We start from the raw sequence: 12433 nt of genomic DNA on the forward strand, positions 1-12433 counted from the left end.
TTAGAAACTTTGAAATATTTTTTTCACACAAAAATTAGTGATATCTCATTTTCTTCTAATCTCATCGACAAAAGATCGGGATATTTCTAGATCTAACTTTACACTTTCTGCGATAACCTTGGAGAAATAAAAATAAGATTGAATTGACAGCTGATTCAATAATTATTGTTTTATCAGCATATTTTATTGAAGTGAGTAAGAAGTTTACTTCAAAAAATAATTAAATTTACAATGTAATATAAAGAAATATTATGTAAATATAATATAAAGAAGATTATAAAAATAAAAATCTTAAAAAAATTGTTACTTTAAATTTTGATAAATTTGAGAAAGAATAGAAAATATAATTGTTGCACATTTGATTTGTGTATATTATATATTTTTTATTTTTTTTATAAATATATAACACTTATAGCTCTTTGTTACTGTCATAGAAATTTTTGAACGACGAATTAATTAAAATTACGTAGCTGTTGTATGTCAACTCTATTATCACCGCTGCTCTAAAATTCAAATGTTAAGTGTTACGAGCAAAGATATAAGTTATAAAAATAAATTTAAATTTCCATTTGCATTAAATTGTTTACGCTTTAATCGCTCGTTGATAGCTTCAATCACAATCTGTGTTATCGCTATAAAGATACTACTCGTCTTGAAAATAATCAGCGAGAAAAAAAATAACGAATATAAGACATACCTAGTAGCCAGCAGTATTAAAAATGTTTTCATTCTCGAGAACAGAATAACACTCGAGATATTTGCCATAATGTAGAATAGACAGATAATAACGTGTGCATTATTGCGCATAATTGTTAGAAAGAACGCGATTAATGGGAATTGCTAATCGTTTTAAGAAATATTTATTCTAGATTTTTAATTATTTTTATAGTTACAAAAAGAAATAATTTTAAACGACTAAGAAAAATAAAATGAGATTAATATTGAAAACAAATTTTTATTATTTAATTAACATTTTATAATAAAACATATAAAATGTTACTTATATTTACATTAACTTGTCATAAATTTCTACTAACATATCATATACATATATGTCGAAAATTGATAAAAAATTAATAATTATACTTACAAATATATAGTATATATTTATAACAATCTAATATTTATGACAAGCTGTCAAGTTATTTATTATATAAGTATATATTCTCATTATTACATAATTAATTTTATTTATATTTAAAATATTAAAAATCGTTGAAATAAATGCAGATATGTCGCAGCTAATTAAAATAAAAAAAAACGTGAAATGATATTCTATTTCTGTTAACATTAACTGCAACATCACAATATAGATATTTATAATTTACGGTTATCGGAAAAAAGATTTTAGTCTAATCTAAAAAATGTGATCGATGACCACAAATGTAAATAAAACCTCAATCTATGAGATATATTATTTTTGTTCTAACATAATGTACATTTAAATAACAATTATCGAATATATATATATTTATATAAATGCACGATAAAGTTTGTATATGTATGTCAATGAAGTTGCGTGAGCAAGAATTATAAGATCAAAGATTTATGGCAATATATTTAAATATTGTAAATGAGTTAAACTTATGAACTACGTAACAAAAAGGGTGATAAATTATGAAGTTGTAAATTGTGAGGTGTGTTTATCCATTTTCTTCTTACAACTTGATATTTATTTTTCAATTTGTTTCTCTTTTTTGTTCGTTTATGCATATTTCATCACGTTATATCAAGATCTTCTTATATCTGCAATTTAACTAGATAATAAACAACATTTTAAATTATTTACGTTTTGATGGATACTATTGTTGAATCGACAGTCGTAGTAAAATACGTCAGTGCGAATTTTCGCGTTTATCAATGCAATTCAGGTATTTGTCATCTAGAATCGAGCGTTGCCTTGTAGCTCCTCCTGAATCTCTTGAGAGGATTTTCCCTTAGTTTCCGGTATAAAGAAGTATATGAACACAGTTCCGACCACCATAATTCCAGCAAAAATCCAAAAAGTCGCATCCGCACCTAATTCATCGTTCATCATCGGAAAAGTTTTCGTCACCAAGAACACGAGGAACCAATTCAGCATCACAGCGATACCGGAAGCGACCGCTTTGGTCTCTGCAGGAAATAGTTCGCCCATCAGCATCCATGGTATCGGACCCATCCTGTATATAAAACGTGACGTTATAATGTTATAATTTATTTATTTTTTTTGTTTATTGTAATGTAAATTTTAGTTGTAATTTTTACAATTTCGTAAATATCTAAGTAGTCAATTTATTTAATTATTAATTTTCAAGCAACTTTTGACAATAAATCAAATAAATCTTATAACCAGATCATTTAGAATGCAAATGTAATTCATTGCAAAATTTACCCAATAGAGAAGGAGATCATAAATAATGTCAGAGATGTGAGCGGTAACCAGCCTAAATTGCTGACGTCATTTTCGTTTGCCTTAATATTGAAGTAAAGACCAAGAGCTACAAGACTGACTGCCATAACACTTGAGGAAAATATAAGCAGTGGCTTCCTTCCAGCACGATCTACAATTACAGCTGCTACACCTGACATCACAACCTACCAAAAACATTGGAGGTAAACATCGTCATCTACGAGTAATTAGGCAATTAACAATAATTGCAGAAGATGAATATAGATATACATCACAGATATATAACACGCTAATTACGACTATCTCACACAGCTATCGCAAAAAAAACAAATTTTGAAGATAAACAAAATTGCGGGAGATCATATATGTATCATTTATATAAATTCATGTTCGATAAATAACATTAAAAAAACAACAAAAGCTGAATTAATTCTTCAGAAAAGTAGCTTTAATCAAATTCTAAAGATTTGAAGAGAAAAATTGTTTGATATATTCTTTATTTCATATTTTTCGAATTCAAAACATGTAAATTTTGACGTAATCTAAATATTCGCAAGCGTACCTGAACAACTGCTACGACAATAGAGGCGAGTTCCGGCGACATCGAGCTGCCGGATGCCTGAAAAATGGTAACGGTATAAAAGATTACTGCGTTTATTCCGGACAATTGCTGAAAGAGCATGCCGCCCAACGAAGCGAGCAAAGCTTTTTTGGCTGCCCGCGTTCGCACAAGATCAAATATGCTCGATTTCTTCGACGCTGCCTGCTCAGCCTCCCGTTGCATCTCCGCGAGTTCCTCGGATGGATCGTAAGACTCTCCTCGGAAGATTACCATTGCATGCGTAGCTTCCGGTTTCAGTTTTTTGTTCTACAAAAATTCGAAACACATTCGAATTTTTATTCGTTTACGAGAAATTTCATCATTTTATTTCGATTGTTATTCAAATATAATTTTTTGCTTAATATTGGAGCGAGAGAGTTAATATTGGGTGTTTCAGAACTGGCGGAAAAGTTTTTAGTATCAGATTCCTGGTATCATTTGGAGACAATTTTTCCTTAGTGAAAATTTCGTGGGAGACCATCATTTTTAGCACGTTCCCAATTTTTGCTATTATGTATCTATATAACTAACAATAAGTCTTTTAAAATTCCAATAAAGCAAACTCTATCTAAAATTAACTGAAGAATGTAGTTCTGTTAATATTTTATTTCCACGAGGCTCATTGTTAAGTTTCCAAAAAAGCCTTCATGTTCAGCTGCTTATAATTCGAAAACTATTGGTGTCTCGACATCTTCGCTGAGGAAAAATCGTCTCCGAATGATACCAGGAATCTACCATTAAAAGCTTGTCCGCCAGTTCTGAAACACCCTATAAAAAATGAACGACACAATCGGAGGAGAATTTATCGATTCGACCTACCACTAGCCAAACAGGTGATTCTGGCATCCACACAAAGGAAGCAAAAAAGGCGATCTCTATGAGAGCACAGATTACAGCGAACGCTGTGTAACTTAAGACCGCTCCAAGTATGAAGGCCAACAAAATTCCAACCGTGAGGAACAGCTGGAACATAGCACCGAGAGTGCCTCGGGTGGAAGTCTCCGCAATTTCCGAGATATAAGTCGGTACGAGGACGCAAGCCGCACCGACGCCGACGCCCACTATAAACCTGGCTACGTTGATCAGCCACAGCTTGAAGGCAAGTATAATAATCAGCCAGGATAGAAGAAATGGAGCGGTCAGCAGAAGAAGCGACTTTTTCCGTCCAACTTTGTCGGCCATTGGTCCGGACAGGATGGCACCCAGCATCGCGCCCAGAGCCAGCAATGAGCTAACCCAGGATCCTTGTTCTTTGGTAATGACCAGCCATGAATCCGGTTCGTATAGCTGAGGTAGAACGGGAGACGTCCAGGCCAGAGCGGTGCCGACGCCGACAGCCATTAAGGAAGCTTAAGAGATTTAAATGTAAAGTTAATAAAAGAAGAAGAGGAGAAAAAATTGTATTTAAAAAACTTTATTACGTATTTAACTTTATTTAATATTTAACGTATTTAACTTTATTTAATCTTTAAAATTAAATATTTTATTTTAAATTAATAATTCACGTTTTAAAGGGTAAATAGAGATCACGCATATAATGATTCGTTACTTTCTATGAATTTAGCGAAATTACGAAAATTAATTTAGAAAATGTTTGTAAAATTACTTTTTAAATGAAGACATTTTATGTACAAATATTTTTTAATATTGGAAATTGAGAAGTTTTAGAAATGTGATGTCATATTTGTCTCATTTTTTTATGAAATTCGTGTTTTCCGGCATCTACACATTTAGGTCAATCTTATCAATCTATTCATTCAAACCATTACACTCATTTGTTGAAATACAAATATCGTCTATCTGAGAAATCATATCTACTTTGATAAGATATAAAGGCAGAATTTTGTAAAAAATTTTCCTTTATTTCTCGTACCATTTTTTCATATAATGAAAAGTTTCTTTTTTTTTTTTTTTAAGCAAAGTATATATTGTGTTACTCTCAAATCAAATATCAAGCGAACATTATTGATAACGCAGATAATTGTATTATAAATTTTGTCTATGGTGTGATGGATAATCGCGACGTAGAAATACTATTTATAAACGAATTATCTGACATACGTGATAAGACGGTCAGCCAGGCTAAATTATTTTATCGTACTTAAGAGTGAAACTTCAACTCGATTAAAAGCTTTAATTTAAAAAGCCGCCGTCGCGAACAGACAGTCATGTATTATGATTAGGGGATGAAGTAAATCGATTCATGGAATATGGTCACAGGAGACAGCAAATCCACTGTCCTTTCATACTTCAAATTCGTATATCAGAAATATACGTGTATAAATTGCATTACATTGAATTCGGATGGCTTTGAGATGAACATCTACATCTCTCATCTCGGAGCAAAATGCGACACTCATTTCAATAAAATATAACGACCGTCCCGTCGCTGGGTTTCAGTAATATGATCTTATTCGACGCGCGGAATTTTATAATAATGGAGGGTCTTTGATAAAAGGACGGTTTTATTGTGTAATTTTGCAGGAAAGTCGTGAAACTTGTTAAAAGATAGTCTGTCGACGCGCGCACGTTTAATATTCTTTTTTCTTTTTTTTTTTTCGTAAATTTATCACTTATTATACTTTGAAGGCAAACTTTAATTAATATAATTAAATACAAGCGGATAGTTAAAATGTGAATATTGTATTAAAATTAACTGTAGCAAGATTTAAATATAATAAAATCAACAAGCTAATTGTTTGTAGTAATTACTATGTTAATGTTTTAATTATATTAACGTTATTTTTATGAAACTTTTTGTAAAAAGAGGTCAGATAATACGTAATATAATCTTTTAGTAATATTGTAACATATTCTCACATAAAATTTTAGCTGTTTATAAAATGAAAATTTCATTGTTGGTGCCAGACAAAACTTAAAATAAGTTATTAATTAAACAGACAAGCATGAAAAGGACGTAATTTTTAGAAATAATTAAAAATATGCAAGATTTTATCTTAATAACATTATTATTCTCTTTTGATAAGGAATTAGTTTTTATTTAGATATAGATAAGAGAATCAAACTTTTTAATAAGTAAATTTTGTCAATTAAAAAGATTTTAGGGAATCGATATCAAGATACATATTCGATTTACTTTTATTACTTAATCATTCTTATGTCTTTATATATACTGTTACATTAATCTGATAATGTAATAAATAATTTTCGTGTAATTATTACAGTTTGAAACACGTATATGTTTCTTGCAGTCAAATCAACTGATTACTCAAATGATAGCACATCGTTAATCGCGATAATAGCATAACGATTATCACGATTAATGATTATCGGCGGACACGCGCATTGCAGTAAATTGATACTATCTAAATAAGCAATCACGAATTATTATATCACGAAGTAATAACTTGATCGTTTGCAATCTTTATTATTTATAACAACGAATGAGAATGCTTGAAATAAAAAGAAACACATTCTGTGAAAGATAGATGAATTAAAAAGGAATTATAAGAATTTTTATAATAAATTCTATTTTATTATAATTATTTTTAATTACATTTTTTTAAAAAGAGAGAAAAAGAATTTTAATGCCTTTTAATAAAGTTGAATATTATTTATGTATTTTTGAACTTTAAACTTTGGATATTCAGAAAAGGCATAAACAATCTATAATTTTAATCCGTTTTAAAGCAATTAAAGCAATTCATTTTTTTATTTTTATGTAAGAACAAATCTTTTTTATAAAAATATATTGAGAGAAAATTAAAAACACTAAAAATAATATTATTAAAATGTCAGATATTTTAATATTAAATATCTGAAACGCGAGATACAGATTAAAAAATAAAGTGCGCAATTGCAGAAGGGAAACATTATTAATAATTGATCATCTGGTTCACAGATGCACATTTATATGTGCTATTATATACAATTTCATTAATATACATTCTCTTGAAACATGTAGTTCGCAAGTAAACATAAATGAAAATAGAATTTACAAATACATATATATATTTGCCACAAGTTCGATGGATTATTGATTAAATATATAATATGTGCGACCAATTAAACACATATGGATATCATTTTAAACAAAAGGATGCGATTACATAATATACTAATTATAAACACATGAATCAGTCGAATAATACATAAATTTTGAACTCCCGTTCAAACTTCCGTTTGATTGCTTGAAATAGATATACATGCTCGTTCCGACCAATCATCTATCTTGTGTATAAAATATTTCCAAATATATACAATTGTTGAAATACCGGACATGGATGCGAGGTACTGCCACAACTTTTTGCCCTCCCGATGATGCGCAGGAGTACCACTAATCATCCCGGTAGCCTCCATCTTCGTGAATCAGGTTACTCCTTTGAAGATTCTGAAGCACGAAGATCAACGCTTGGGAATCTCGTTCCAGCACTCTTGACACGTTTTCGCTCGCCTTCTTCTCTCGACTCTCCAAGCAACACGAAATACATTAACGACGGGAAAAAGTCGCAAGCCACATTTCGGACAACGCGAGGCGAAATGAACGATCCGTTACCGGGGCTATCGTATATCATGATCGTCACTATCTAGTCATCCATTATCACTAATCTTTACCGCTTATCTAGCACGATCAAGGCAAGAAAAATTTTCAAATCACGATAAATAGGGATCGGCAAAATAAAGGAAATCCAAATCTGAATGAACGCGCGATACTGAATGGTGGCGATAAATGCCACACGCAAAAAAGAAAAACCGAAAAATTTTATTAAAATTAAATTAAATCAAAAAAAAAATAAAAAGAGACGTTAATATAATATTATATATAGATAAACAGACTTCGCGCGACCGGTGATACAAAATAAAAATATAAAAAGCGTGTGATCGACATAACTAAAGAGAAATAATAATAAATAATAAGGCTCGAAGATAGGAAGAATAATAAAAAAGGTTAAATGATAATGCTAGAAAGATCTCGATTCTCAGCCGGTACGAATAAAATTAACAGTGATATAGAATATCTCCTCTGGAATCGGCATATTTTTTTGATTCTTCATTCTTGTCATACTTCGTAATGTTTGTATTAAGAAAGCGTATAGAAATTTTGTATAGAAAATTTTGTATGAAAAGTATTAGAATCATCTTAAATCTCTCCATCTTCGAGCATTTCATAATATTTTGATAAGTTAAAGTAAAAGAAACTAAGTCATTCAATTCAATGCCTTTTCTTTTCATGCAAAATATGTAACATTTTTTTATACAAAAATATATAGTAGTATCTTTTTTTTTCAACTTAATATAAATAAAACATCCTACTTGTCTACTACTTTTTAATTAATATAGTGAGATATATAATTGCATAATATAGTAATGTAATGTTTTTCAAAATATTTTTTCCAAAAAATCTTTTTCCGGTTATCATGAACTTTCCATTAATTTTCGAAAAAAATTAAAATCATATTAAGAATAACCACCTTTCTTAAGAAATTTACAATTTCTCATCTTTGTGACAGATTTTTTTTCTATACAAAAATGTGCCTAAAAAAAGAAATAACGTTTACTCTCAATTTCACTTTAATATTTGCACATTTCAAAAACGTTTTGTGCATTATTATAATATTTCATATATTGTATGCAAAATAACATTCGTTAAAAAAAATGAAAAAATTTGTATAACGCAAATCAATACTCAAATTATGCGATAAAGTATATATGTTTTGTATTAAAAATGAAAAAAATAATAGACATTTAAATTGCGCAATAATTAATTTATACGATATGAAATTTACTGCATAAATACGATATTTCGGCTTATAAAACATTTACAGAATATTTTAGTAAAATGAATCTAGCATGATTACATAAAACGTACAATGAGAGCATCTATCGTAAAATGAAAAGCGTTTTGACACGAAAATATTCGATAATTTTCGACAAAGAAAATAAAAGCTGACTCTGACAAATATAACTGCTTATTTCCTCACACACTCTTTTTGAGTTTCGTGTGAAGGACACTTCAATTCAATTTCGATCGTTGGCAGAAGGTAATTTTCGATTTCCTCCGGCACCGTTAAATTTCCTCCACATCGAATTGCACGCGATCACAAAATTGTGATAAATTTTAAATTCAATGTATAAATAAATCTTTCATATACAAGTTTAAAAAATTACAATTACAATTATATTTTTAGAATTAATTTTTATAATTAATTATTATAATTCTTACAATTTCTTTATAAAACAAATGTTTGTTTTAGAAAACAATTTATTACTAAAGATTTTCTATCCTAAATAAAAACTTGGATAATAAATTTTCTCGCATATAACATACTCGATAGGATTTGCAATAAAATCACGTCGATAAATCACTTCTATATTTGATTCTGGATATCCGGATTGCGATTGTATGTTATCTGCTATTTTCACGAAAAATCCATGACGCCATACTATACAATATATAACTAAGAAGCTGTTATCGCAATTTTCTAAGTGAACGGTAAATATACTTTAAGATTTGTTCAGTGATTAAATCTTTTTTCTTCGATGTCACATAATCATGGCTCTAAAGCTAATATATAATTTTTTTTGTTATTATCGCATTACTTTATAAATCGAAAGAGTAAAATGATTACGCTTGGCTCACCAAAATGATATATTATACCGTTAAAATTTTGCTATCAAACAATTTAAGATAATAAAAAAGGTAAAATTCTTCTCTCGACCTTCTCAAATATCTACGTTTTTATAATTTAAGATAATATTAGTTAACCGCTAAAAAATGTATATGGTACCTGCATTATGAAATTAAAATTATTCCTTTCGAAAATTGAAAATTTAAAGTAAAGCATAAAATAATAATACTAAATTAATTTACACAAATAGTGTATCTCTCTTAATCAAAATAAAATAAATCATATTCTTCAAAATATCAAATTTTATTTGCAATAATGGACTCTGTGTTTATCAATATTAATTTGAAATGCAAAGTACAGACTATTTAATGTTAATATACCTATGTCATAAAATAATATGTACAGTGTTAAATATCGATAGCAAATTAACTGTAACGCTTGATATTTGGCCTTTAAGATAAATTTGGTATATGTTATTATTATCACAGACGCTCATTGTATTATCATTCGTACGGCGCGGCAACACAAGCAGAAAAATAGTGATGCGAGATACTTCGTATATTAAAGAATTTTTATTTGAAATGCAATCTGCAACTTATTATTTTTTCTGTTATTTGTAAAAACGATCGTTTATTTTTATTTATTTCTTTAATTTAAACAAAGAGATAAAAAAAGTGATTTTATTTATAAAATTTTATAGAAGTTTATAAAGAAACGTTATACACTTGTTAATAAAAAAAAATAATTTTAAATAATCCCAAGACCGTAATTTATAATTTATGAATTAAATCGCCGTAAGCTTTCTGTAAAATTAAAAAAAATAACATTATAAGGAAGTTATAAGGAAAGGTATTAGGAAAGTTATAAGAAAACTTTTTTCACATATCTTTGTCATGATTCATTATAGGATTGATAATTTAAAAAAGATGCTAAAAATAATTAAGTTATAGACTTGTATTAAATTTATTTTAAAACATAAAGAAGAGAAAATAAAATTTCTCTGAAATGGAAAATTACAAAGGATGGCTTTCAGCTAATGTTATTTAAAGCCATGATTTTGACAACAAATTAAAGTTATTAAAGTTGGCTTTTTTAATCAATATATTTATCATTTTCGAAAGTGTCATTTTTTCAAAACACATAAATTATAACGTTATATAATTGCTACTTTAATTTAATAATCTACAAAATAATATAAATATAATAATAAATATGTAGATTTTTATAAGACATTCTTTATTCAATTAAATTTTCAAAAATAAGAAATTAAAACGATAAAGGTCTCAAATAATAAGGTCAATAAATAATTTCTAATTTCAAAATATAATATTCAAATTTATTGCTTTTGAAAGGAATCGACTGTTTTTCGCAGAACAGAAATGTAAGAAGCCTTATTTGACACGTCAAATACGAAATACAATACAATCTAAAAAAAGGAGCAAACAAAAATGAAAAATATCTCGAAAAACGTATAAATATAACTAAATCGTATAAATATTAGCGAGAAAAAGAGAAATATATGCAAATTAATAATTGAAAATAATTTTAGAGATAAAGTAACAAAAAATGAATTATTTTTCTAAATACATAAATGTACAATGAAATCGCATAATTGTGCGTAATTAAATTCCTGTAAGTGCATATTCTCGCGAATGAGAGTAATAATTCAAATAATTTATTTGAAAATGTAAAATGAGAATAAGATTATATTTATCTATATTCAAAATGTGGATAATTAAATTGTGGTTCCAATTAAAATATTCTCGTATTTACTTGAGCATAATACATGAAACCCTCAGTTTTAGAATCATATTGTATCTTGAAATATTGAATTTTTGTTTATCATAACTGTGTATAGGTGAAATACTTTTATCATTTCAATTTACTTTAACTTTATTTTATTTTATATACAATATTATATATATATATATATATATATATATATATATATTTTAGTTTAATTTAATTAAAATCATAATATTAAATCTCAATAAATCTATGGTGTTTTCTAAAGAATAAAGTTCCATTTATACATGTATATACATAATATAGAAATAAGGAGAGAAAGAAAGAGCAAAAAAAAATATCCAAACCACTATTTTGATCCTAAATATAAGAAGTTTCATTGTTATTTTTAACAAAATTTACGAGTTTTTGATTGAAACCTTGGACATCTTTCATCTTATAGATCTATACATATATCCGTGAATTTCAAACTTTTTAGACTCTCAATCGAAAAACTTTGAAATCCAATTCTTCAATGTCCAGAAGAAAACTTTCGTTTTATGAATAGTGCTCTTCGCGAAAATTTAAACGCTACAAACACGCGATGGAAGTAATACAATGATCGTCGAAACAAAGTGAAAATCGCATTATTCTTAAGTATCTGTTGTACTGAACACTTTAATGGATCATACAATCGCAATAATGCGTTAGTAGGCTGTTGAATTAAAAAATCCGCTTTCATAATGTACATTTAACGCTAATGATATCTGGTTTTCAATCTTGATAATACGATTTAAATTACAATATAAATGAAGGCTACCACATTTAGCATTAAATATGCATTACGAATGCAAATAGTTCTCGCATTGCCTAAAATTATCGCATAATGAAATTCAAATACAAAAGGAATACCTTCATTTAGTATTTTTGTTTCCAAGTGGTTTGATACTATTTCACATGATGATATTGCGGAGCTTGTATCAAATCCATTAGAATTAAAGCAACTTCGTAATTTACATGGCGTCTGGGAAATAATAATTTTTCGCGAGCCGAGGTCAGAAAAATTTTAGGGATTGAAATTTAATGTTTAATTAACAAACATTATTTTCTTATTAAAAAAAATAC

General features: G+C 28.0%; 1 protein-coding gene across 1 annotated transcript; it reads right to left on the reverse strand.

Moving 5' to 3' along the window:
• Window positions 1-1540: 1540 nt before the first annotated feature.
• LOC114938054 (facilitated trehalose transporter Tret1) lies at window positions 1541-7530 on the reverse strand. Its single transcript, XM_029311798.2, has 5 exons — window positions 7229-7530; window positions 3813-4342; window positions 2955-3260; window positions 2375-2577; window positions 1541-2162 (listed from the first exon to the last, which is right to left on the reverse strand). Exons 1-5 carry the CDS (start codon window positions 7311-7313, stop codon window positions 1883-1885), a joined length of 1404 nt encoding a protein of 467 aa, XP_029167631.1. The 5' UTR covers window positions 7314-7530; the 3' UTR covers window positions 1541-1882.
• Between the last annotated feature and the right edge of the window lie 4903 nt (window positions 7531-12433).

This window comes from Nylanderia fulva, unplaced genomic scaffold (assembly GCF_048542155.1).
Source record: "Nylanderia fulva isolate GAGA-0341 unplaced genomic scaffold, ASM4854215v1 Scaffold4, whole genome shotgun sequence".
Lineage (NCBI taxonomy): Eukaryota > Metazoa > Arthropoda > Insecta > Hymenoptera > Formicidae > Nylanderia > Nylanderia fulva.

What these genes read in the sequence shown, in the direction of transcription:
- LOC114938054 (XM_029311798.2), bottom strand. Translation starts at nt 7,313, where the DNA reads ATGGAGGCTACCGGGATGATTAGTGGTACTCCTGCGCATCATCGGGAG. An exon ending in GTACCTCGCATCCATGTCCG is followed by an intron (nt 4,343 to 7,228) that starts GTATTTCAACAA and finishes AAATCTCTTAAG; the next exon opens with CTTCCTTAATGGCTGTCGGC. An exon ending in AATCACCTGTTTGGCTAGTG is followed by an intron (nt 3,261 to 3,812) that starts GTAGGTCGAATC and finishes GAATTTTTGTAG; the next exon opens with AACAAAAAACTGAAACCGGA.